The sequence below is a fragment of the Oryctolagus cuniculus genome, chromosome 21 (assembly GCF_051225735.1).
Source record: "Oryctolagus cuniculus isolate XC-2025 breed Fujian yellow rabbit chromosome 21, ASM5122573v1, whole genome shotgun sequence".
Taxonomy (NCBI): Eukaryota; Metazoa; Chordata; class Mammalia; order Lagomorpha; family Leporidae; genus Oryctolagus; species Oryctolagus cuniculus.
The window spans coordinates 10,147,765-10,175,117 of NC_142887.1; the positions used below are offsets into that span (position 1 = coordinate 10,147,765).

Below are 27,353 nucleotides of genomic sequence, written 5' to 3' on the forward strand. Positions count from 1 at the left end.
GTGCCCCAACTGGGACTAGAACCCGGGGTACCGGCGCCGCAGGCGGAGTATTAGCCTAGTGAGCCGTGGTGCCGGCCATCCTTTTGTTTTTAATTTCTCCAGAAATGAAATATTTTGAATGGAGAACATTGTGAAAAATAAATTATTTTGCTAGTTGTAGTTTCCTTTCTCCTTTTTTTTTGTCTTTGCTTTTGGTAAATTAACAAGTATTAAAGTATAGTTGCCTAAATATTCTATATTTTTAAATTAATGGTACAAATAATGTTTTATACTGCAGAAATACCTCACTAATCTGGGAAGTAGCCATTAAAGTTGAATATTAGGGGGCCGGTACTGTGGCGTAGCAGCTAAAGCTGCTGCCTGCAGTGCAGCATCCCATATGGACGCCGGTTCGAAACTCAGCTGCTCCTCTTCCGATCCAGCTCTCTGCTATGGCCTGGGAAAGCAGTACAAGATGGCCCAAGTCCTTGGGCCCCTGTGCCCGTGTGGGAGACCTGGAAGGGGCTCCTTCCTCTTGGCTTCAGATCGGCGCAGCTCTGGCAGATAGAAGACCTCTCTATGCCTCTCCTTCTCTCTCTGTGTAACTCTGATTTTCAAGTAAATAATAAATAAATCTTAAAAAAAATAAAAGTTTAAAGTTGAATATTGGAAGTTAGCAGAAAATCAGTTGAGTTGAGAAAATAATCAATTGAAATGCATTTGGTTTTTAAACTATTCCATAGTTTGTTTTGGATCAGAACTGGTTTACCCTCAGTCTATTTGTGGTCTGACTAGCTTGGTTGTTTGGTTTTTGAATTTGTAGTAGCTTACGGGCAGCCCAGAAGTAAGACCACTAGAGAGGAGCAGCCTGGGGCCTGCTGGGCAGGGGCAAACCCTGGGGTCCGGAAGCAATTGTGTTGTCAGTAAATTATTGTGATTGTTCCCTTCCCTCTTTGGTAGGAATTTGAGGCAGCTTAGAATATATTAGATAAAACGAGAGAGCGTGCATTAAAGTGAGGTGAAAGGAAAATTTAAAAAGCACAGGACATGGTCTGAGAGAGGTGTGTGCTCTGGTCACATGGATGCTCGTGCTGAAAGCTGGCCGCACATCGCATCTGCTGTAGCACTTGGTGGCCCCTTTGAGGGCCACCTGAAGGAAAGTCCCTCTCAGAACACAGGGTCTGATGGGCCTGGAGGAACCCAGATGAAAATGGCGGCCCTGAGCTTGTCTCCCTTTCCGTAGGGACTGGCAGTTCAGTCAGCGCATTCAGCCTAGCGCATTACGATCGTGTAAACTGCTGCGGACAACCGTCAGGTTCTTCTTTCCCTTGAGTGTTTATCAGCCTGTTCTCTGACCGCATTATTTTATTGTTATTTTCATTTGCTGTCCAATATTTTAGAATTTCTTTGAGAAACAAAACAGGGTATCAGTCAGTCAATGAAAACCTTTCAGTGGCTGGATTTGGAACAGATTTCAGTGTCTTGCATTAGGCCTTGTGTTTTTCATTAAACAGTGTGAAAGCCATGTCAAGTTTGGAAAAGCAGTCCTTTTGGAATCAGTGCTGTTTTCACACTAAATCGACTAAGTCTTGAAAATTTGCTGCGGATTTGCCTGGCTTGACTTTGATTCCATGGCAGTGCAGAGATAAGCATCACATACCACACCAAATTGGGGGGATCCAATTAACGAGACGCGCCTGTAGTCCCGGGCGGTGAGAGAGTGCCCACTTCACAGTGAAGGGCTGTTCTTGGAGTGGGCAGAAATGATCCTCTGGAGTAATTAATGGAGATCAGAGTGGCTGGGGTTGTTGTTTATTGTTTAGCACAAACTGATTTTCTGCAGCTACCTTGGAGCATCCGCTTCCTTTGGGAGGCCTTTTGTGTTCTTGAAAAAGTGCTGTCTCTTACTGCTGTTTTCCTTTCGGGGGCAAACTTGTGATCAGATTTTCAACAAATGAGGTGCCATTAGAAGGATTCAGTGTCACTGGTTTTGTGCTGCTCTGCTAAATCTTGAACTGCTGAATTATTCAACACTTTGGTAGAATGAAGACAACCATCTGAATTATTTATGTTTCAACAGAAGTAGTCACCACCTTAGTACCAATGGGGTATCCTCTTTCTCAGGGAAGACCGGGCCCTCTGTCATTCAAGGCACAGTTGAAGTCCTAACCTCTTTCATGCAAGAGCTGCGAAACAGTGGGAAGACAGATTCGGAGCTTTGGAAAAACTGTGAGGTATCGCGTTCTGTTTATCTTTGTAATTTTAAAGTAATTACATCTTTATATGCCTCTACTAAACTTTAAATTAGTAGCAACTTATGTCCTGGAGTACATGATAATATTTCAATTATTGCTAAGATAATGTGGCCAGTGGAAATGATATTGAACGGAAGAGACGGTGATCAGAAGTGTGTTTTAACCAATAGTTGAGAGATTAGACTTACTAATTTGTATATTACAGGTGAACCTAAAATGTTGTCTTGAAATTGTTGCTAATCCTAATGCTTTATGTAAGTCATATGGAATTATCATTTTGAAAAGTCTGAGTCTACTTTGAAGGATTTTGGGTGTTTTAAAATTATAAATTTTCTCTTAGGTGCCTGTTTAAATTCAGCTGGGAGATGTTACGTTGTGTTGTTAGGGCAGTGGTCCTTTTTCTTTTGATACAGAAAATTTAACACTTGAAAAAATACTGTAAGTTTTGTTTCATAGAATAATGGTCAAGATTGACTTTCCCAAGGCTAGAGTTGGTCATGCTTTATCAGAGTACAGAAAATATTACCAGTATTAAATAAATTTTTTAGTTAGCACCAGATTTTGTTTTAAATGTTGATCTTTCTTTTAGAACTGTAATTTCTGCATTTTTCCAGAGTGGAAAGTACATGCAGTGAAAGGTTACCTGGTCTGAGAGTTTGGTAGTGTTACAGAAACCTGGGGTGGGAAAACCCCCTTCGTTCACACAGCACCAGAGACAGTCGAGGATCCAAGCAGCTGGAGCCATTTCCTGAGCCTGAGCCCTGACCTAGGCTCAGACTTAACAATATTTATAGGTTCATCAGCCATCATACCTGAACAGTTAGAGTTCTGGTACTCTAACTGTTCAGTTGCAGCCTATGTGACTTAGGACCACACTTCCAATGATCCATGGGCCCAGTATGTGTTTTTTTTGTTTTTTGTTTTTGTTTTTTTTTTAAAGACCATCTGATATTTATTTATTTATTTATTTTGACAGGCAGAGTGGACAGTGAGAGAGAGAGAAAGGTCTTCCTTTGCCGTTGGTTCACCCTCCAATGGCCGCCGCGGCCGGCGCACTGCGGCCAGCGCACCACGCTGATCCGATGGCAGGAGCCAGGAGCAAGGTGCTTTCCCTGGTCTCCCATGGGGTGCAGGGCCCAAGCACCTGGGCCATCCTCCACTGCACTCCCTGGCCACAGCAGAGAGCTGGCCTGGAAGAGGGGCAACCAGGACAGAATCCGGCACCCCAACCGGGACTAGAACCCGGTGTGCCGGCGCCGCTAGGCGGAGGATTAGCCTAGTGAGCCGCGGCGCCGGCCTGCGCCCAGTATGTTTATAAAAGAGATATCTGGGGCAGATTTATAGGACGAATTTTTGAGTGGAGTTCCAGAAAGCAGACTTTAGGGCATCTTCCCTCCCTCGACAAGGTAACCGTGCGTGTGTGGCTCCTTCACCAGATAGCTGGGAGTAGCCACTTTTCAAGGTCAGTGTCGGTGGGGGTGGAGTGGGGGTCCATGTTCCTTTCTCTGTCTCTGGTTACGGCCTTATTTACTCTACAGTAGCAGCATCCCCAAGAGTAATTACTTAAATTAATTATCCAGGCCGGCGCCGCGGCTCACTAGGCTAATCCTCCGCCTAGCGGCGCCGGCACACCGGGTTCTAGTCCCGGTCGGGGCGCCAGATTCTGTCCCGGTTGCCCCTCTTCCAGGCCAGCTCTCTGCTGTGGCCCGGGAGTGCAGTGGAGGATGGCCCAGGTGCTTGGGCCCTGCACCCCATGGGAGACCAGGAAAAGCACCTGGCTCCTGGCTCCTGCCATCGGATCAGCGCGGTGCGCCGGCCGCAGCGCGCCAGCCGCGGCGGCCATTGGAGAGTGAACCAACGGCAAAGGAAGACCTTTCTCTCTGTCTCTCTCTCTCACTGTCCACTCTGCCTGTCAAAAAAAAAAAAAAAAAAAAAAAATTATCCATAATTATTGAAGTTACAGAATGATTTATTGCATACTTTAAGTTAGGAATTTTTGGTTTTTATACTTTTTATCCTTTTCCCATTTACCAATCAGTATTTGCTAATATGAAAGACCTATAAAATGCCATTAAAAATGCCTAGCGGCGCCGGCACACCGGGTTCTAGTCCCGGTTGGGGCGCCGGATTCTGTCCCGGTTGCCCCTCTTCCAGGCCAGCTCTCTGCTGTGGCCAGGGAGTGCAGTGGAGGATGGCCCAGGTGCTTGGGCCCTGCACCCATGGGAGACCAGGAAAAGCACCTGGCTCCTGGCTCCTGCCATCGGATCAGCGCGGTGCGCCGGCCGCAGCGCGCTGGCCGCAGCGCGCTGGCCGCGGCGGCCATTGGAGGGTGAACCAACGGCAAAAGGAAGACCTTTCTCTCTGTCTCTCTCTCTCACTGTCCACTCTGCCTGTCAAAAAAAAAAAAAAAAAAAAAAAAGCCATTAAAAATGGAATTGTTATTAGATGTTTTCTCTAATGTATCTGTTCATTAGCTTATGATAACTGAACTAACATACTTTATGACAAATGAGGCATTGTTACAATGTAATTTTTTAAAATAAGATTTTATTTATTGAGAGGTAGAGTTACAGAAAAAAAGATCTTCCATCCTCTGGTTCACTCCCCAAATGGTTGCAATGGCTGGAGCTGTGCCAATCTGAAGCCAGGAGCCAGGAGCTTCTTCTGGTCTCTCATGTGGGTGCAGGGGCTGGAGCACTTAGGCCATCTTCTACTGCTTTCCCAGGCCACAGCAGAGAGCTGGATCGGAAGAGGAGCTGCCAGGACTTGAACCGGTGCCCATATGGGATGCTGGCGCTGCAGGCGGAGGCTTAGCCAACTTTGCCACAGCGCTGGCCCCCACAATGTAGTTTTAACTCTTGGCAAATTCATGTTTGACTAGAAATTTTTCTTTTAATACTTTGAGATCAATGCCTTAAGTCAGAATCAGAATATATTTGTGAATTTAAGATACAGAATTTTCTAAGCTGCTTCCACCTCCTAACATTTGAAGCTGTTTCTTCCGTGCTTTCTTCTGTAGCTGTGGTGTCATAGGTCATTAGCTGGCTACCCAGTTTTAGTGAAGCTGGAGTCACATCAGTGGTTATTCAGAGAAGAGTCATTAAGTTATTTCTTACTTTGGCAGAACATGAAGTTCTCTTCTGTAACATTTCTTGAACTTATTTAGTGTGTTTTCTAGTGTTTTTCACAATAACCTGAAAACAAACAAAATCCCCTTGCTGTTTTAGTGTAGTGTTTTGGAGAGAATGGAAGGAGTGGTCTGCAGGCTGGCTGTGCAGAATGTTCTGGCTCCAGATGCAGACGAGTGGGCAGTGGGACGGATGATCCAGACACTTTGAGCAGTCCCTTCACTGGTGAAATGCCTTCCTGAAATGCTATCCAACCTTGATGTTGTTTTGGGTGATAAGAGAACTGAAAAATACTTATTGTTACAGATTAATCCCCACCTCTTAACCCCCAAATATTTATGATTTTATGACATAAAATGGACACAGGACAGTGCGTTATTGTGGGGGATAGTCATGATTTGCACTGCTGGACCCTGCCCACTAAATGCCAGTGGCGCTCCCCACCCTTGTGGTGACCATGACCTCACTGATTTCTAAAATGTAGGTCTCGGGGCTGATGCTGTTGTGTAGCGTTTAAAGCCCTGGCCTGTGGTGCTGGCATCCCAGATGGGCACTGGTTTGAGTCCCGGCTACTGCTCTTTGATCCAGCTCTCTGCTATGGCCTGGGAAAGCAGGAAAAGATGTCCCAAACCTTCTGGATGACCCAGAAGAAGCTCCTGGCTCCTGGCTCCTGGCTCCTGGCTTCGGATCGGCTCAGCTCCAGCTGTTGTGGCCATCTAGGGAGTGAACCAGTGGATGGAAGATCTCTCTTTGCCTCTCTGAAACTCTGCCTTTCAGATAAAATAAATAAATCTTAAAAAAAAAAAAAAAGAAAGTATGTCTCTCGTTTTGAAATACAGTGCTTTCCCTGCACCTTATCTAAAATCTAATCCTCCCAGCCTCCTTGAGGTGTTATTTTCATTTTATAAATCAGGAAACTGAGACACAGAGAAATTAAATTTTATTTTTCCAGGATCTCCCTGTTTATTAGTGGAGAGCTGAGAGTCACATCTAGGATGCTAAAGCCAGTGGGATATTTACCGGGCTAGACTGGAAGTCCGACTCAGGTTATAATGGCACTAAAACTTATGTGGAGTGAAAACCTCATTAGATGTCTGTGTCCTATTCCGAAGTGTACAGTGTGGATTGTGTGAACCATTCTGGTTTGACCTGAATAATAACTCTTCTTAGTAATTAAGTGAGGGGCTGGCGTTAAGGCATAGTAGGTTAAGCCTCTGCCTCAGATGCTGGCATCCCATGTGAGCCCCAGTTCAAGACCTGGCTGCTCTACTTCTGATCCAGCTCCCTGCTAATGGGCTTTGGAAATTAGCGGAAGATAGCCCACTGCTTGGGCCCCTGCACCCATGTGGGAGTCCCGGAAAAAGTTCCTGGTGCCTGGTTTTGGCCTGGCCTAGCCCTGGTCATTGTGGCTATTTGTGGCATGAACCAGCAAATGAAAGACCTCTGTCTGCTTCTCTCTCTCTCTTCTGCTTTCCCATGCGCATTAGCTGGCAGCTGGATCAGAAGTGGAGCAGCTGGGATTTAGATTGGCACTCATGAGATGCAGTGCTTATATATTCATTTTTTTAAAAAAATTAGTTTTTTGTTTTTAAGAATTAACAGAGAGAGAGAGAGAGAGATAGAAGAGAGAGCATCATCCAGGTCTGCCCAAATGCTTGAGCCAGCTTTTTCTGTTTTTCCTAGGCCATCAGCAGGATCTGAAGTGAAGCAGCCAGGATATGAACCAGTACCCATATGGGATGCCAGTGTCGCAGGTGGCAACTTTTATGTGCTACACCGCAATGCCGGATCTAAGAGAAAGATTTAATTTACCCTGGCTCATCAGGACTTTGCTGTTTCATTGTGAACACTCCTTATTTATTTATTTATTTATTTGAGAAGCAGAGTTACAGACAGACAGAGAGACAGAAAGAGAAAGGTCTTCCATCTGCTGGTTCATTCCCAAAATGGCTGCAATGGCAAGAGCTGGGCCGATCCAAAGCCAGGAGCCAGGAGCTTCTTCTGGTTCTCCCACGTTAGTGTAGGAGCCCAAGCACTTGGGCCGTCCTCCACTGCACTCCCGGGCCACAGCAGAGAGCTGGCCTGGAAGAGGAGCAACCGGGACAGAATCCGGCGCCCCGACCGGGACTAGAACCCGGTGTGCCGGCGCCATAAGGCGGAGGATTAGCCTAGTGAGCCGTGGCGCCGGCCAGTTCCATAGTTTTATGTCCTCCTTCTGCCCCCAAAGAAACCTTTTATTTAGTGAGTACAAATTTCATAAGTACAACTTTAGGAATATAGTGATCTTCCCACCGTATCTGTCCTCCCACCCCTCAGGTTTTCTGAGCCATTTTTTCATTCATGTTTCAGTTTTCAAGGGTTTTTGAAGCACTTTAATATCTTACATTAAAGAGAACTTTTACTTGAAAAGCAATTAAGTTAGGGAGTTAAATTCTCATAAAACCAAGCTATTTCTTGTTTTAGGATGTGGGATCCTTTTCTGGATATATCAGTGTTTAACAGAAGTCATTAGCTGTTGGGAGGGAAGGACAAAGCACTTAAGATAAATGTGAAGTGCAAGTGCGAGTTCTTGGTCAGAAGGGACAGCAGGTGGCATCAGCTGGCGATCTATGTAGACCTTCAGCTTCCCAGACTGCAGGTTACCCACGGGGGTACCCAGGCCTTTATCCTATTTTTGTTTTAAATATATATTTACATCTGTTTGCTTAATTTGGCTGATATATTTGTCATTTTAAAAACTTCAGAAAAAGGCCAGTTGTCACTGGAAGAATATTACTGTGAAATATTAAGTTGAAATTATGTTTGACTGCAGGATTTTATGATTTAATAGGCCAGGTGGTCACAGCTATTCAGTTTGGTGGAAAAGCAATGCCAAGAACAGATTGTTGCCCAGCAGGAACAGTTCCACAACCAAATTCAAGTAAGTTTTGATTTGTATTCTTTTTTCCTATTTATAAGAGTTGTAGAAAATGCTAAGTCAATTTTGTTTATAACAAAAGATAAAACATCATTTTATTTTTAGAGTAATAACTCATGTTTTTTAAAAAATATTATGTATTTGAAAGGCTGAGTTAACACAGAAAGAGGGAGAGACAGAGAGATCTTTGAGCCACTGGTTCTGGGTCTCCCATGTGGGTGCAGGATGGCCCAAACCTGCTGCCTTCCCAGGTGCATTAACAGGGAGCTGGATTGGAAGTGCAGCAGCCGGGGACCCAGTATGGGATGATGGCGTGCAGGCTTGACCTGCTATGCTACAGTGCCAGCCCCATCTCATTGTATTTTGAAACACAATATTTTCATAATGTTTACAAAATTGTGATGTTTAATGTTCTTTTCTGATGCAAGCCTATAATTTTTTTTCTTTCTAGCGTATACAGGAAGAGATAAAAAATTTAGTCAAACTGCAGACCAGTAATGCTTCCTGGGTTTCCTGTGAGAAAAGTTCTTCCAGCAAACAGGCATCTTCAGAAAGTCAAATGGGTTTTTTTTCTGAAAGCAGTGAAAGAAATGAATGTGTTGTCAGCTACCCTAAGTCAAAAGAACCTGAGATGCAGCACGAGACGTCCACATCACAACCAGACTGCAACGTGGATAGCAGCTCAGTGAGCAGTGGCTATGGTACCTTCTGTGTGTCAGAATTAAATACTGACAAGTCCAAGGACACCCAGGAGTTCATGGAGCACCCAGATGTTTCTAAAGGACAGTATGGGGCACCAGTGGTGCAGACAGATTCACTTGTGGGTGGCATGAAAAACAAGAAATGTTACATACAGACCACCAAAGAGTTTTGTGACTCTTTAAAGGAAGAGTGTTCCATTTTTCCTGGTGAATTTGAACATAATTTTCTTGAGGAAAATAAGATTTCTGAAGTATACAGTGGGAAAACAAACAGGTGACTAGAATTTCTGTATTATTTGAAGGGAGTGTTACTCGTTTGCCATGTTTGGAATCTCGGAAATAGAGTTCCTTTTAGTTGGACTATAAAAAATAAGATGTATTTGAACACTTACCAGTTAAAATAATTTTTTAAAACTTTTTTTTTTTACAGGCAGAGTGGACAGTGAGAGAGAGAGACAGAGAGAAAGGTCTTCCTTTGCCGTTGGTTCACCCTCCAATGGCCGCCACGGCAGGTGTGTTGCGGCCGGCGCACCACGCTGATCCGATGGCAGGAGCCAGGAGCCAGGTGCTTTTTCTGGTCTCCCATGGGTGCAGGGCCCAAGCACCTGGGCCATCATCCACTGCCTTCCTGGGCCACAGCAGAGAGCTGGCCTGGAAGAGGGGCAACCGGGACAGAATCCGGCGCCCCGACTGGGACTAGAACCCGGTGTGCCAGCGCCGCTAGGTGGAGGATTAGCCTATTGAACCGCGGCACCGGCCAAAAGATTTATTTAGTTATTTGAAAGGCAAAGTTAGAAAGGCAGACAAAGATCTTCCATCCATTGATTCACTCCCCAAATGCCTGCAGTCGCCCGGCTGGGCCAGGCTGAAGCTAGGAGCCAGGAGCTCCATCCACATCTCCTGCCTGGGTAACAGAAGCCCAAGTGATTGAGCCATCCTCCGCTGCTTTCCCAGGCGCATTAGCAGGGAGCTGGATTGAAAGCAGGGCAGCCAGGACTTGAACCAGCACTCCGATCTGAAATGTGGGCATTCCAAGTGGCAACTTAACTTGCTGCACCACGACACCTGTCCCTCAACTTTTTTATTTATATATTAAGAATTTTTTGTAAGGTTAATGATATTTTTCTGTTTAATTTTTATTTATTTGAAAGAGAGAGAAGCAGATCTCCTATCCACTGATTCACTCCCCAAATGCCCACCACATCTGGGATTGGGTCAGGCTATAGCTAGGAGTTGGGAACTGAGTCTGGGTCCCCCAGGTGGATGGCAGGGACTCCTATGCTCAAGTGTAGTTCACCTCACTTTAGATAGCATATTTCAGAGATGCAAATTTTTTTTTTTAATTTATTTTTTTATTTTTTTGACAGGCAGAGTGGACAGTGAGAGAGAGAGAGACAGAGAGAAAGGTCTTCCTTTTGCCGTTGGTTCACCCTCCAATGGCTGCCACGGCCGGCGCGCTGCGGCTGGCGCATTGCGTTGATCCGATGGCAGGAGCCAGGAGCCAGGTGCTTTTCCTGGTCTCCCATGGGGTGCAGGGCCCAAGCACCTGGGCCATCCTCCACTGCACTCCCTGGCCACAGCAGAGGGCTGCCCTGGAAGAGGGGCAACCGGGACAGAATCCGGCGCCCCAACCGGGACTAGAACCCGGTGTGCCGGCGCCGCTAGGCGGAGGATTAGCCTAGTGAGCCGCGGCGCCGGCCCCAGAGATGCACATTTTAAAAATTAAGGTATATTACAAAATTTTAAGATTATTTCACATTCAGCCATAGTTTCTTTTACTAAGAAGTCCTGGGGCCGGCCCTGTGGCACAGCAGATTAAAGCCCCGGTCTGCAGTGCCGGGCATCCCATGTGGGCTCTGGTTCAAGTCCTGGCTGTTCCACTTCTTATCCAGCTCTCTGCTATGGCCTGGGAAAGCAGCAGAAGATGACCCAAGTCCTTGGGCTCCTGCACCCATGTGGGAGACTCAGAAGAAGCTCCTGACTCCTGGCTTTGGATTGGCTCAGCTCTGGCCATTGCAGCCATCTGGGGAGTGAACCAGTGGATGGAAGACTGAAACTGGATCCCATATGGGGTGCCAGCTCTGCAGGTGGCAACTTTACCTGCTATGCCACAGTGCTGGCCCCACACTCAGTCTTAAATAAACAAGTTCATTAATTTCATTTTATTTTTTAAAGATATATTTATTATTCATTTGAAAGGCAGAGTTAGAGGGGGAGGTAGGGAGAGAGGAAAAAAAGTGAAAGATCTTCTGTCTGCCTGTTTACTCCCCAGCTGGGCCTAACCTCCCATGACAGGGCCAAGCCAGGCTGAAGCCAGGAACCTGGAACTCCATCTGGATCTCCCACGTGGGTGGCAGGGGTCCGAGGGTTTGGACCATCTTCTGTTGCTTTTCCAGGGGCATTAGCAGGGAGCTGGGATGGAAGTAGAGCAGCTGGGACTCAGTCAGTGCCCACATGGGTTGTAGGCTGCGGCTTGCTGGCAGCTTAACCCCCTGCGTCACAATGCCTCCCTCAGATTCGTCAGTTTTAAATACTGACATGTTTGGCCATACCAGTACGAATCTTTCTTCCCATCAGGTATAATTACCAGCCCATGCCGGTAAGTATGCTTTCACTTGTACTTGACAGGACCACTGTCTTCATTTTTGTTGTATTCTATGGCTACAGAGTTGGTGTGTTGTTAATCATTGTTAGTGTTTTTGTTTACTTTGCCTTTGGTAATTAGAATTGAAAAAGAAATTAACACCGTCTTTCCACTGTTAGAAAAAAATCCTCAAAGTCTTTGCCACTGACACAACAGTATGCAACAAATGCAAGTTTGGCTTTATAGTGGGGGATACTGTCTCAAAGAAGTAATTTTAGTTTTCTCTTCTTAAATAGTAAATCTGTAACATCATGGGCACAAAAGCTGAAGCAGAACCAACCAAAGAGGGCGCATGTAGAAGAAGGCTGTTCAAGATCTAAGCGAGGAAGTGAACACAGCAAGAAGTTACCAGTTGAGAAAGTAGGTGCTCAGTCACGTTCCTCGCCACATGTCAGCTGCTGCTGAATATGTTGGCTTCACTGCATAACTTTTTGTCTTCTTTTGTATTATTCATTTGTTCATTTACAAATCTTTTTTGGCGTCTCAGGATTGGAAATACCGATTTGTTGTAAGTATCACTGCTTTTTAAAAAAATTTTATTTATTTGAAAGGCAAAGTTACAGAGAGAGTGGAAGAGACAGAGGGAGAGAAATCTTCCTTTTGCTGATTCACTCCCTTGATGTCTGCAGTGGCCAGAGCTGGGCTGGGCCAGGCCAAAGCCAGGAGCCAGGAGCTTCTGGGTCTCCCACCTGGGTGCCAGGGGCCCAGGTGCTTGGGTCATCCGCTGTTGCTTTCCCAGGCGCATTAGCAGGGAGCTGGATTGGGAAGTGGAACAGCCAGGACTTGAACCTGTGCCCACATGGAATGCTGGCATCGCAGGCAGCAGCGTAACCTGCTATGCCACAGCACTGGCCCCAAATATTGTTTATTTTGTAGGTTGTCAGTCAAAGCTAATGAGGGATGAAATGGTATGAAAATACTAATCACTTGCAGAGGTCTGTCCTACTTGTGTTTGTACCTCCAATGTTTACATTTAGTCTGAGAGTAATCCATTCGATTCTTTAAAAAAGCCCTTCAAATACTTTGTATTACTGTTAAGTTGTAGAAAACAGTGCTGTTGTGTGTTGAATACCTTAGGATGCCTTTATTATAAAAAAGTTGAAATTTGGACAATTATGAATTTATAATCTAAATTGTAAGAGGTTAAATGTTTAAATTCTGTGTGGCCCTGTTGCTAACTTAGTAGCTCCTTTCATTAAAGAATTATAGATACTAAGTCCTTTTTTTAAAAAAAAGATTTATTGATTTATTTGAATATGTTACGGGGGGAGAGGGTGGGAGAGAGAGAGAAAGAGCTATCAAGGGCTTCCATCTGCAGGTTTGCTCAAATGGCTGCAATGGCCAGGGCTGGGTCATGCTGAAGCCAGTAGCCAGGAGCTTCATCCATGTGAGTGCAGGGGCCCAAGCACTTGGTCCATCTTCCACCGCTTTCCCAGGTGCATCAGCAGGAAGCTGGATCAGAAGTGGAGCAGCTGGGATGTCAGCTGACGCCCACATGGCATGCTGGTGTTGCAGGTGGTGACTTAACCTGCTATGCCACAGGGCTGGCCCCAGTAGTAAGTTTCAGTACACATTTGTAGCCCTTACTGGCTTAGATTTTCCTAGGTTAGCATTGTTTAGTATAATACATTGAAATTGAAAAATCAGGTCTCTGCAAACCTGATACCTCTAGAAATTGGCTATGTCTTGATCATCTGAAACAGTCTTTGTGTCTGAGTACTTGGGCCCCTGTACCCACATGGAGTCATAAAAAGAAGTCATAAGAAGGTAGTCCCTCAGCCCCCATATGGCCCTGTTTCTCTTGAAGTGAGTGTTCTCTCTCTAACTTGCAATAGTTAGATTTCCAAATGTCCCTGTTCTTTGAACTTTTTCAGATTTGGGTTGAGGAGTAGGGATGCTGCATAATTCATAAATGTCTTGGGAACAGTGAAAACCCGTTAGTGCTGAAGTGGTACTTCTATTCTAGAAAAGCCCTTTACTTTTCTACTGTAGGTCTGTTCTAGAGAAGCCCTTTAGTTCTCACTTGGTAGCTCTGTTCTAGAAAAGTCCCTGGGTTCTCTACTGGTAGTTCTATTCTAGACAGGTTTCCTTCCACCCAGCAGTTCTGTTGTTTTGAACCCAAATGCCATCAAGAGTGGTGTATCCTTGTTTGGTGAGAGCATAAACAGGGTTAGTCGGCTCGGGTAAAAATTTCCTTTCCATTGGAATATATTGGCCCAGAGGGAGACTGTTTCCCTACATAGTCTTGTCTTTTTCTCCCGTTTGCTAGGTTAGAACTGAGACCATCTTACGGAGACTTGCATTTTTTCTTTTCTTTTTTTTTTTTTTTAAGATTTATTTATTTATTTGAAAGAACTACAGAGAGAAGGAGAGGGCAGTAGAGAGGGAGGGGAAGAGAGAGAGAGATTCCATTCACTGATTCACTTCCCAAATGGCTGCATGGCCAGGGCTGGGCCAGGCCAAAGCAAGGAGCCAAGAACTTCTTCTGGGTCTTCCATGGGGTGCAGGGGCCCAAGTACTCAGGCCATCTTCTGCTGCTTTTCCAGGTGCATTAGCAGGGAGCTGGATTGAAGTGGAGCAGTAGGACTTGAACTGGTGCCTCTATGGGATGCTGGCACTGTAGGCAGAGGCTTAATCTGTTCCACAGTGCTGGCCCAGACTTGACTTCTGATACAATTTTGGTTGATGTTTATGTGCTGGGTGGCTTTGTTGATTTTTTGTTGTATTTTGTAATTGTAACTCAGTATAATTTTGGTGCAGCCCAGTGATTCCCAGACTTTGCTGTGTGATAGTCACCCGAGGAGCTTTTAAGATCTCAGCTGCCCATCACAGGTATTTGATGTCTTTGGTGTGGGCGCGTGGTGTGCATTGGGAGTTTCAGAAGCTCCTTGGGGACCCCGATGTGCAGTGAAGCAGGCACCTGCCGGCCTAGCCTCGTTTTCCTTTGATTCCATGGAGAAGCAGGGCAGAAGCACCCTTTCTGTAGGGGTCAGTGAGTGGTGAGTGTTTTTCATCGGGGAGGACGTGGTGTTCCCTGCCAGGCTTTCTCTGCTCATCTCTAGGGTTTTATTTTGCCTTTTTTTAGGCAAGTGATATATTTGGTTTTAAATCATTAAGGAAATCAAATTAACTTGAGGTTTTTGGACTTCAAATGATTTTGAGGCAGTGGTGTTGGTGAAGTAGAGGCACCACCACTCCTGAAATGCATTTCCTGCTTGCACCGTTCAGGATTCACAAAGGGATAGCGTTCCTCCTTATTTGATCCTTTCTCTCCTTCCGGTGTCTTAAGCTTCATTTGTGGATCCAAGGTTTTTGTTACACACTGGTGTTTTGCTTTGGGTAAGAGCCACTTTGCCGTGCATCTGGAAATTGTGAATTTATAACTTGGCAGAAGGGTTTCCCAGCACTCAGGTTGTTCTCGTTTCTGTGGCCTTTTGTCTTTGTCTTTTCCCAGGCTCCAGGGCTTCATGTGTCTTTCTCAGGGGGCCACTAGACTTTCCTGATTAAGGTCCTTGTGCTGGGCTGATGCCAGAGGCTTTGTTAAGAAGGTTTACATTTTAGGGCTTTTATTTTTTCATCAAAAGCTGAGCCTGTTTTCATTGGCTGCCTTATCTGTCCGGCGTGTGCAGCAGGCAGCTGTGTATAGAAGGCCCCCAGCCTCTGTGTCCGTCAGCCTGGGCATTGACGTTTGCACTGAGAGCGGCATGGGGACAAACATCTTTTGCTTGCGATGACTTGACTTGGTCTTCCGTAGTCGCTGCCTTCTGGTCTTTTCCATCCCGAGTGAAAGAGACTAGAGAGGACTTAGGGGTTTTAGAGAGAGACTGGGTGGTGCTCTGTACGGCTCATGCGGTTGGTCTGTCCCCTTCCTGGAGAGCAGAGTGGTCGTCCCCACTGCCCCTGCTTTTGCAGTGGGTGCCTGGGGGACTGTAAGCAAATACAGCACAAGGACTTGGAGCAAGAATGCAAAGTTTAGTGATGGTGGAACTGATAAGAAAACTTTTTTTTTTTTTTGACAGGCAGAGTGGACAGTGAGAGAGAGACAGAGAGAAAGGTCTTCCTTTGCCGTTGGTTCACCCTCCAATGGCCGCCGCGGCCGGCGCACTGCAGCTGGCGCACCGCGCTGATCCGGTGGCAGGAGCCAGGAGCCAGGTGCTTTTCCTGGTCTCCCATGGGGTGCAGGGCCCAAGCACCTGGGCCATCCTCCACTGCACTCCCTGGCCACAGCAGAGAGCTGGCCTGGAAGAGGGGCAACCGGGACAGAATCCGGCGCCCCAACCAGGACTAGAACCTGGTGTGCCGGCGCCGCTAGGCGGAGGATTAGCCTAGTGAGCCGTGGCACCGGCCCTGATAAGAAAACTTTTGATAGAAATGTTTCTGTCACATGTCTCTGGAAACATTTCTTGTGGCAATGTCAGAGATTGTGAGGGGAGACTGATTAGGGATTTTTGTTGGCAGGAATGATGACTAAGCATTTTCATCCTTTTTTTGGAACTAGTAACCAATTGTATAGAAGTAACCTGCCATTTTAGGTTCATGTTATTGCTTTATGTTTGTCAAAGTTAATTTGATGTACTGTAATGATAATAAATGAGTTGTTACAGCTTTTACATTAATTTTTATACTAAATGACTTTAATTCTAGGCAGTCCAAGTTTCCTTGGGAAGTAGATGGCAAATTACAAATACATTTTAGTTTTGAGATCATTCAATAACACCTCTAATTTTCTCTTCTAGCTCCACAGAGAACCAAAATAAACTTCAGTAGGTTACACAGGCAAAGAAAATCTTTCACTACTGACTGCTGTCACTCTCCATTCCTGCAGCTGTGGGTCCATCGGGGTTTCTTCTCCATGACCCTCTGAAGGTTCCCTGGCCCTGGGTTGGTGCTTGGCTTTCGCTACTGGGGCTGTAGTTTGTGCCTGATGGTTTTTAGCCATCAACTAACCTTTTTTTTTTTCCCCTTGAATTGTAGTCTGATTTTGCTGCTGTCCCACATCCTTGTGCTTTTTACCTCAATAAACCGGATGAAAGCCCGACTGCTTGGGTGTCTGACTCAGGAACAGGTATGGTACTTGTGTCTTGGTGTGACAGTCACATGCCATCAGTGCAGTGTAGTGTGCCTCTGGAATCTGTAACTTCGCTCTTTGCTTAGATCTGGGTTACAAGTTCTATGAACATGGAAAAAGTACTTTTGCAATTGTTTTTTTTAAAGATTTATTTATTTTGAAAGAGAGCGAGAATCTTCATTCTATTGGTTCACTCTCAGAGGGCTGCAACAGCCAGTATTGGGCCAGGCTGAAGCCAGGAGATTCATCTGGGTCTCCCACGTGGTGACAGGGGTCCAAACACTTGGGCCATCTTGTGCTGCTTTTCCCAGGCCATTACAGGGAGCTGTATTGAAAGTGGAGCAACTAGAACGTGAACAGACTACAATTCAAGGGAAAAAAAAAAAGGTTGGTTGATGGCTAAAAACCATCAGGCATAAACTACAGCCCCAGTAGCGATGGGATGCTGCTGATGTCCCAGGTGGCAGCAGGCCCCTTTTGCAATTCCTTTAAACAGCTAGCTGCAAAAAGCCTCCACCATTTCCACTTGCTCCAGAATGAATTAACAAATTGAAAGGGCTGGTGCTGTGGCATAGCAGGTTAACGCCCTGGCCTGAAGTGCTGGCATCCCATATGGGCACTGGTCCTAATCCTGGCTGTTCCTCTTCTGATCCAGCTCTCTGCTATGGCCTGGGAAAGCAGTACAAGATGGCCCAAGTCTTTGGGCCCCTGCACGCACGTGAGAGACCTGGAAGAAGCTCCTGGCTCCTGGCTTCAGATCTGCACAGCTTCTCTGTAACTCTGTCTTTCAAATAATTTATTTATTTATTTGAGAGGTAGAGTTACAGACAGTGAGAGGGAGAGACAGAGAGAGAGGTTCACTGGTTAACTCCCCAAATGACTACAATGGCCAGAGCTGAGCTGATCTGAAACCAGGAGCCAGAAGCTTCTTTTGGTTTTCCCACGTGGGTGCAGGGGCCCAGGTGCTTGGGCCATCTTCTACTGCTTTCCCAGGCCCTAGCAGAGAGTTGGATCAGAAGAGGAGCAGCCGGGACTCGAACTGGCGCCCATATGGGATGCCGGCATCACAGGCGGAGGATTAACCTACTGCATCATGGTGCCGGCCCCTAAAATAAATCTTTTTTTAAAAAATTATTTATTTATTTATTTATTTGACAGAGTTAGAGAGTGAGAGAGAGAGACAGAGAGAAAGGTATTCCTTCTGTTGGTTCACCCCCAAAATGGCCGCTACGGCCGGTGCACTGCGCCAATCCGAAGCCAGGAGCCAGGTGCTTCCTCCTGGTCTCCCATGCAGGTGCAGGGGCCCAAGTACTTGGGCCATCCTCCACTGCCCTCCCGGGTCACAGTAGAGAGCTGGACTTGAAGAGGGGCAACCGGTGCCTATATGGGATGCTGGCGCCGCAAGGCGGAGGATTAACCAAGTGAGCCATGGCGCCAGCCCCAATCTTTTTTTTTTTTTTAAGATTTATTTTATTGGGCTGGTGCCGTGGCTCACTTAGCTAATCCTCTGCCTGTGGCGAGGCACCCCAGGTTCTAGTCCTGGTTGGGGCGCCAGGTACTAGTCCTGGTCGCTCCTCTTCCATTCCAGCTCTCTGCTGTGGCCTGGGAGGGCAGTGGAGGATGGCCAAAGTGCTTGGGTCCCTGCACCCACATGGGAGACCGAGAAGAAGTACCCGCTCCTGGCTTTGCATTGGCACAGCGCTGGTCGTAGCAGCCATTAGGGGAGTGAACCAACAGAAGGAAGACCTTTCTCACTGTCTATAACTTTCTCTCTCTCTCTCACTCACTCACTGTCTAACTCTGCCTGGCAAAAAATTTAAAAAAATTATTTTATTTATTTGAAAGACGAGTTACAGAGAGAGAGGTCTTCCATCCACTGGTTCACTCCCCAGATGGCTGCAACGGCCGGAGCTGCGCAGATCCAAAGCCAGGAGCCAGGAGCTTCTTGGTCTCCCATATGGGTGCAGGGGCCCAAGGACTTGGGCCATCCTCCACTGCTTTCCCAGGCCATAGCAGAGAGCTGGATTGGAAGAGGAGCAGCCGGGACTAGAACTGGTACCCATACGGGATGCCGGTGCCGCAGGTGGAGGATTAACCCAGTGTGCCATGGCGCTGGCTCCCAGGCTGAGGCTTTAACCCGCTGTACCACAGTGCTGGTCCCAGTGAGCCATTCTTTACATTTTGTGGTGTGCTATTCTCATCTTAATTGCTTTATATTCTGACTCCCTCTCCTGCACATCCCACATCTAGCTCATCAGGACGAATTTGCTTTGCCTCATGAAGGTTTCCAGGACACAGCCACTTCTCTCCACCTCACAGACCTCCTCTGCCACTGAGTGGCCGCAAGCCTCCAAGCTGGTTTCCCGCTTCCACTCTTTCTCTTCCAATCTGTTCTCCAACATAGCCCAAGTGAGCCTTTGAAAGGTGTCATGCCATGTGTCTGCACTCAACCTCACAGTGGCCCGTTCTCTCAGAATAGCAGTCAGAGTTCTTACAGAGGCCCTCTAGGCAGCAGGATCAAGCCTCTGTCGCCACCTGCTGCTCTCCCCTTCTCTGAGTTGGGGGGCTGTTGGATCCAGTATGCCAGATAGCAGCTGGCTTGGGGCTTTGCCATTGGCTTCTTCCTCTGATTGAACTATTCTCCCCGATCCTCCATGTGGGAGAACTCCCAGCCCTGACCACCCTGCTCATAGGTAGCCTCACTGCATACCCACTCTTCTCTTGGTTTACAGTTTTACCCTCAGTGCTTGCTGTTTTCTTTCGTTTTTAAAAAAAGATTTATTTTACTTACTTGAAAGAGTTACAGAGAGAGGTAGAGACAGAGAGAGGTCTTCCATCTGCTGGTTTATTCTCCTACTGGCCGCAACGGCTGAAGCTGAGGTGATCTGAAGCCAGGAGCCAGGAGTTTCTTCTGTGTCTCTCAGGTGCATGCAGGGGCCCAAATACTTGGACCATCTTCCACCGCTTTCCCAGGCACATCAGGGAGCAGAATGGGAAGTAGAGCCAGAACTTGAACTGGAGCCCATCTGGGATGCCAGCATTGCAGGCAGCAGCTTTACCCATTATGCCACAGTGCTGGCCCCTACCTTAAATTTTAATAAACCAGTTTTAAATATTTTCATCAGGTTAGGACTCATGATAAATTTATGACTCTTTTCTGTCAGAATTCAGCTTGCTGCAGCCAGGTAGCCAAAAACGGATTCTTTCCCATGTTTAGTTTTGTTTAGGTAAGCAGTGTCACTCAAGAAAGCTCTGTTGTCTCCTTCCCTCACAACTCCCTGTTCCGTGCACTTGTGCCCTCAGGACTGACATACTGGAAGCTGGAGGAGAAGGACTTGTATCACTCTTTGCCTGACACTTTAGAGAAGACGTTTGTCCCCACCCCGTCCATGGATCTGTCACCTAGACAGGTAACTATGTGTATGTGTATTTATGTTTTATGATTGCCATTAAGTCCATTAAATTTTTGTATCTTTTGACTTTGGATACACTAGAAAAAGCTTGGAATTTAGAATTAGATTTGTTGGCTTTTAAATTTCATCTGTCACTTATCCTTACGTAATCTTAGGAAAGTTACTTAAAAATAGAGCTGAAAATGTCTGGTTAGCATTTTATGAATTAAATGAGATAGTTCTGTGCTTACTGTTTCTTTTTTAAAGATTTACTTATTTGGGGTTAGTGCTGTGGCGTAATGGGTAAAGCCGCCACCTGCGGTGCCAGCATCCTATATGGGTGCTGGTTTGAGTCCTGGCTGCTCCACTTCAGATCTAGCTTCCTGCTGATGGCCTGGGAAAGCAGCGGAACATGACCCAAATGCTTGGGCCCTTGTACCCTTGTGGGAGACCCGCAGAAACTGCAGGCTCCTGACCTTTGCCTAGCCCAGCCCAGCCCTGGCTGTTGTGGCCATCTAGAGAGGTCTTCCATCTGTTGGTTCTTTCCCCAGATGGCTTCAGTGGCCAGGGCTGGGCCAAGCTAAAGCCAGAAGCCAGGAGCTTCTTCATATCTCCCACATGGGTAATGGGCTCAAACACTTGGGCCATCCTCTGCTGCTTTTCCCAGGCTACTTGCAGGGAGCTGGATTGGAAATGGAGCAGTCGGGACTCAAATTGTCATCCATATGGGTTGCAAGCATTGCAGACAGTGGTACCTCACAATGCCGGCCCCACCTACTATTTCATGTATTATAGGTCCTCAACTGTGAACTTGTGCCCTTTTTACAGACCTGATATTTGATTTTTCCATCCTGTTATACCTCCCACTGATTCACTTGTACAATAATTGTGAGCAATTTAATTTGCTACACCAGTGTTTTTCAAGAATTGTAAAGTTTTGTTTCAGAGCAAAGAACTAGAACTGTTCAGTTGTGCATGCAAGGGGTACAGGCAGGGGGTTCCCACACAGTTTTTGAAGTACCCTCATCTTACACTGCTCTATTGCAGTCAGGTAATGAGAGACATTTGGGAAAAGAAGAGAGAACTGAAGTGACCAATGGAGAAAAAACAAGGGACGTGTGTGGACAGATGGGGCACTGGGACACCAGGTCCTTTGTAAACTTCAGAGTCCTGGAGAGTGGCAGAAACCCAACACCCCAGCCTTGAGCAAAGACTCAGGGAAAGGCAGATCAGCATTAGGGAAGGAAGTAGGAGGGAGGTGACGCTGTGATCCCAAGCATGTGTCATCAACTTGATAATGTGGATTTTGAGTTTATTGAAATCTTTCAAAAATCTTTATATAGTGTTGATTTTGTTATCAGTAAATCTTTTTCATTGCTGATACTACCATCTGAATAAATTTTCTTTCATCTCTTCAAGTCTAATGCTAGTAATGAGATAAAGCTACCATTGCTTAAGGATATTTGTCATAAAAAACAAAGAGCAAACAAGCAGTTACCTGAGAGAGTCCCAATTTTGCTTCTAAGCCAAACCAGCTTCCAGGGCAAAGTTGTAAATGTTGTGCTGAGTGACACAGACGCTTCCTGTCTGTAGAGTGTATCGTATGCTTAAGCCTTCTCGCCTGAAAACAAAAGGAGCCCTGAGCCCGGAGCGTGATGCATTCCTGTGTCCTGCCTTTCTTCTAGGTACTGACTTTGGATTCAGCACTACCCATGAAGCCGATTCCGCAGGTTTCGGGAGTGCAACCACAGGACTTTCTGAATGCCCTCGATGACAGAATATCCTTTTCCCCAGATTCTGTCCTAGAACCTAGCGTGTCTAGTCACTCTGACATAGACTCATTTTCACAAGCAAGTAACATTGCTCCTGGATTCCCAAAATATCCTTCAAAGACCAAAGCTTCACCAGTGGACTCTTGGAAGAATCATGCATTCCAAAACGAAAGTAGGAGCAGTTCCACGTTTCCCTCGGTGTACACTGTTGCTAGTAATGACCTCTCGGTCAACACTGTAGACGAAGAAAACACTGTCTTGGTAGCTTCGGCCTCTGTCAGTCAGTCCCAGCTTCCAGGTACAGCCAACAGTGTCCCAGAATGCATTTCATTGACTTCCTTGGACGATCCTGTGATATTGTCTAAGTATGTATTTCAGTGAATGGCTTGTAATGTTAATAGATTTTCTCTGATGTCTGATTGAATGATGAATGATATTTATTGAACTTCAGTAATGTTTATATTCAGTGAAAAAGATACAGCACTTTTAAGATAGATTATTTCACTTTTAGATGTTCTTTTTTTCACCGCTTACCAGTCAGCTTTTCGTGAATTAATTTTCTGTGGGTGTGCAGAGGAGATGGGCTGTATTTTTGCTAGGAGCTTGGCTGTGTTGTTGCTCTCTCCTGGAGGACAGTGTGTGAGAATGTGCTTCCTCGTGACTGCTTTGCCCTCACCAGCAGGATCAGGCAGACCCTGAAAGAGAAGCATGCGCGGCATGTGGCAGATCTTCGGGCTTATTACGAATCAGAAATTGCTAGTCTGAAACAGAAGCTGGAGGCAAAGGAGATTTCTGCAGTTGAAGACTGGAAGAAAACCAATCAGATTCTTGTAGACAGGTAAAACTTATTTAACTCTGAAATTAGCATTTATCCAATGTGGATGCAGTATTTCCACAATAGTATGAGTTATATTATAATAAAATGCTTGAAAAAGCATGTTCTTTGGATCTGATATTTTACAGAGCCATGTTAGCCTAAATTGTTATTTTTAAAGATCTGACCAAGTCTTACAGAACACTAATGACTGACGTGCAGCCATTTTTTCATTTGGGCAAAGAGGGAGAAGAAGCAGCTTCTGTGTTGAGTGATGTCCTTCATGGGAAGATAAGCACCACTGTGCTCCTAACACAAAGTGTGTGCTGGCTCTCTCCCAATTTAATGCCCAGGCGTGCTTCACTTTAAAGTGACCAAGTTTTCCTGGGCCTGTGGGGATATTTGTCCCATTTCTAAAACTCCATTTTTAGTTTTTTTTCATCTTCCAAAACTGATATTGCATTTATGTGTAAGTATATGCATGCAAATGAGGGGTCTGCAGAAGACATCGGCTTTAGATTAAGCCGCCACCTGCAGTGCTGCATCCATGTGGATTTGAGTCCCTGCTGCCCCACTTCTGATCCAGCTCTCTGCCATGGCCTGGGAAAGCAGTAGAGGATCGTCCAAGTCCTTGGGCACCTGCACCACATGGGAGACCTGAAAGAAGCTCCTGGCTCCTGGCTCTTGGCTTTGGATCAGCACAGCTCTGGCTGTTGCAGCCATTTGGGTAGTAAACCAGCAGATGGAAGACCTCTTGCTCTCTCTCTGCTTCTGCCTCTCTGTAACTCTGCCTTTCAAATACATAAATAAATCTTTAAACAAACAAACAGAAAAAAGTATAGGAAAACTGGCCTTGGTTCTGATTAGTTACTGGTTACTGTGACTGTCTTATCCTTGAGTGTTTTTTTCAGCTTGCGTTTTGCTTTGGTGGTGGGACTGCAATGATGAGGAGTGGTAATTAAAAAGAGCTAAGAAAAATTTCAGATTTTTTTTAGGACAAAAAAGAACTGGTTGGAGGAGGTTGACTATTGTTTTTCTTTTCTTTCTGCGTTTTCTTGAGAAGGCAAAGCTGACTAAGGCACTTACAGTTAGAAAACCGAAGTTTTTGAAAGAAGCCCACTGGAGGACTTTTCAAGGCTCACGACAAGGTGTTGGAGAAGGCACAGGCAGTACTGTGGCTAAAGCATGTTCGTGTCTGGAAGGTGCCAGGGCACAGAGAGCAGAGGGTGGATGTCTGCGGTGTAGAGGGAAGTCAGGGTCTCAGTAAATGGCAGTGTGCATCCTTGACCGACAGCCGTCTGACCTGCTGAGTGAATGGCAGGACACTGCTGCCTGAGAGGGACTGGGTCTGGCTTGCAGTGCAAATGCCGTGTGTTACAGGGGACAGTAGAAACAGAATGAGAAGTTGTGATGTTAGGCTGGACAAATGATTCCCCCATGTCAGAAACCAGTTTGTCAGGGTGTTGATCTATTTTTTTTCAAGCTTAAAATTACAAATTAGAGAATCCCACAGATACTGCAAATAGGACCATTAACATATTGTAGACCAGCTGCGATATCAGATTATGATGCCACACAGCTACAACTCTCAGGGGACAGTCATCCTGGCATATCAGAATCAGTATGGTGATGACAATAGTAAAATAGCTAACATAAACTATTTTTTTAAGATTTATTTATTTATTTGAAAGTCAGAGTTTCACAGAGAGAGGAGAGGCAGAGAGAGAGAGAGAGAGAGAGAGAGAGGTTTTCCATCTGCTGGTTCACTCCCCAATTGGCCACAATGGCCGGAGACACGCCAATCCGAAGCCAGGAGTCAGGAGCTTCTTCCAGGTCTCCCATGTGGGTGCAGGGGCCCAAGGACTTGGGCCATCTTCTACTGCTTTCCCAGGCCATAGCAGAGAGCTGGATTGGAAGTGGAGCAGCCAGGACTTGAACTGGCACCCATATGGGATGCCGGTGCTTCAGACCAGGGTGTTAACCCACTGCACCACTGTACCACAGCACCGGCCCCAACTATTTAGATGATCTTTTGAGAACAGTCTTCTTTTTTTTTTTTTTTTTTTTGACAGGCAGAGTGGACAGTGAGGGAGAGACAGAGAGAAAGGTCTTCCTTTTTGCCGTTGGTTCACCCTCCAATGGCCGCCGCGGCCGGTACGCTGCGGCCGGTACGCTGCGGCCGGCGCACCGCGCTGATCCGAAGGCAGGAGCCAGGTACTTCTCCTGGTCTCCCATGGGGTGCAGGGCCCAAGCACTTGGGCCATCCTCCACTGCACTCCTTGGCCACAGCAGAGAGCTGGCCTGGAAGAGGAGCAACCTGGACAGAATCCGGTGCCCCGACCAGGACTAGAATCCGGTGTGCCAGCGCCGCTAGGCGGAGGATTAGCCTGTTGAACCATGGCGCCGGCCGAGAACAGTCTTCTTAACATTTTGGCCCCCCCCCCCCTTTTTTAAAGATTTATTTATGTATTTGAAAGGCACAATTACAGAGAGGCAGAAGCAGAGAGAAGTCTTTTTTTTTTTTTTTCTTTTTATTTATTTTGAAAGACAGAGGAGTTACAGAGTAGAGCCAGAGAGAGAAAGAGAGAGAGGTCTTTCATTCTGCTGGTTCACTCCCCAAATGACCACAACGGCCAGAGCTGAGCTGATCCAAAGCCAGGAGCCAGGAGCTTTTTCCAGCTCTCCCACACGATTGCAGGAGCCCAAGGACTTGGAACATCTTCTGCTTTCCCAGGCCATAGCAGAGAGCTGGATCAGAAGTGGAGCTGCCGAGATTCGAACTGGTATCCATATGGGATGCTGGCGCTGCAGGCTGGAGCTTTAACCCACTGTGCCACAGCGCTGACCCTAAGAGAGAGGTCTTCCATCCACTGGTTCACTCCCCAAAGGCCACAGTGGCTGGAGCTGGGCCAGTCCAAAGCCAGGAGCCTGGAGCTTCTTGTAGGTCTCCCACATAGACGAAGGGACCCAAGGACTTGGGCCATCTTCTGCCACTGTCCCAGGCATATTAGCAGGGAGCTGGATCAGAAGTAGAGCAGCCAAGTCTTGAACCCGTGCTCATGGGATGATGGCATCTAGGTGGCAGCTTTTACCCACTATACCATAGCGCCAGCCCAGCTTTTTGTCATCTTAAGGGGTGTTGATGCACATGTGGGTTACACACCATGTGGGTTACAGGAACCTAAATTCTTTTTTTTTTTTTTTTTTTTTTTTGACAGGCAAAGTTAGACAGTGAGAGAGACACAGAGAGAAAGGTCTTCCTTCCATTGGTTCACCCCACAAGTGGCCGCTATGGCCGGCGCGCTGTGCCGATCTGAAGCCAGGAGCCAGGCGCTTCCTCCTGGTCTCCCATGCGGGTGCAGGGGCCCAAGCACTTGGGCCATCCTCCACTGCCTTCCCGGGCCACAGCAGAGAGCTGGACTGGAAGAGAAACAATCAGGACAGAATCCGGCTTCCCCACTGGGACTAGAACCAGGGGTGCCAGTGCCGCAGGCGGAGGATTAGCCTAGTGAGCCGCGGCGCCAGCCAGGAACCCAAATTCTTAAGCCGTCATCTGCTGTCTGCTAGGATGTGCATTAGTAGGAAGCTGGATGGGATGCGGAGGTGGGACCTGATCCCATGCACCCTGATAAGGGATGCTGAACCTGTTGCACCCCTGCACCTGTCACTAAAATCTTTGAATTGTTTTCTACAAGCTGTTTGAATTTTCTTTATAGATGTTTTACACAACTAAGATTATGCTATTTTATCCCGTCTTTTATAACTTTTAAAAATTTTAATTTTGATTTTAAATTATAAGATAAACATCACAAAATTTACCATTTTAACCATTTTTAAGTGTATACATTTTTTTTTTGACAGGCAGAGTGGCCATGAGAGGGAGTGAGAGACAGAGAGAAAGGTCTTCCTTTTGCCGTTGGTTCATCCTCCAGTGGCCGCTGCAGCCGGCACGCTGCGGCCGGCGCACCGCGCTGATCCGATGGCAGGAGCCAGGTACTTCTCCTGGTCTCCCATGGGGTGCAGGGCCCAAGCACTTGGGCCATCCTCCACTGCACTCCCCGGCCACAGCAGAGAGCTGGCCTGGAAGAGGGGCAACCGGGACAGAATCCGGTGCCCCGACCGGGACTGGAACCTGGTGTGCCAGCGCCGCAAGGCAGAGGATTAGCCTAGTGAGCCGCGGTGCCGGCCTTAAGTATATACTTCTTAGACTTAATTGTACTCACATAGCTGTGCAACCATCCCTGCTGTCTGCTCCAGAGGGTTTTTCATCTGGCAAACTGAAATTCTTGTCCCCATTGTACACTGGTTCCCCAGCCCTCGCCACCTTGTTATACTCCTGCTTCTGTGAGTTTGGCTGCTCTGGTGTCTGCTGGTGTTGGAGTCATGACACCTGTCCTTTGTGTCTTCCTGTTCTCACTCCGCACACTGTCACGATTCTCCGTGTCAGAGCCTGCATCAGAGTTCCCTTCCTTTAAGACTCAGTGACCCGTTGTTGGTGCAGATCCCACTTTGTTGACTTGTTTAGTTGTTGAGGAACCTTGGGTGGTTTCTGCCTTTCGGCTGTTGGAAGTAGTACTGCTACGAACATGGGTATGCAAGCCTCTATTTGTGCTGTAACTTTTTGCACTTACTGCTTTGTAGAGGACTTTGCATGCCATCATTTTATTTAATTTATTTTTTTAA

General features: G+C 46.6%; 1 protein-coding gene across 10 annotated transcripts in view; it reads left to right on the forward strand.

Moving 5' to 3' along the window:
• MPHOSPH9 (M-phase phosphoprotein 9) overlaps positions 1 to 27,353 on the forward strand; it is a 66,123-nt gene that overhangs the window by 4,177 nt on the left and 34,593 nt on the right. For 2 of the 10 annotated variants that reach the window (XM_089323028.1, XM_089323029.1), the window contains 8 exons: positions 2,104 to 2,213; positions 8,193 to 8,282; positions 8,731 to 9,254; positions 11,861 to 11,984; positions 16,599 to 16,689; positions 19,996 to 20,102; positions 21,770 to 22,221; positions 22,539 to 22,694. In XM_089323028.1, the coding sequence (XP_089179154.1) occupies positions 2,157 to 2,213; positions 8,193 to 8,282; positions 8,731 to 9,254; positions 11,861 to 11,984; positions 16,599 to 16,689; positions 19,996 to 20,102; positions 21,770 to 22,221; positions 22,539 to 22,694 (1,601 nt within the window). In that variant the 5' untranslated portion in view covers positions 2,104 to 2,156. Of the gene's footprint in view, positions 1 to 2,059; positions 2,214 to 7,045; positions 7,117 to 8,174; positions 8,283 to 8,730; positions 9,255 to 11,860; positions 11,985 to 16,598; positions 16,690 to 19,995; positions 20,103 to 21,769; positions 22,222 to 22,535; positions 22,695 to 27,353 lie in introns of all 10 variants that reach the window. The other 8 variants (XM_089323034.1, XM_089323030.1, XM_089323032.1 and 5 more) reach the window with 8 other exon arrangements.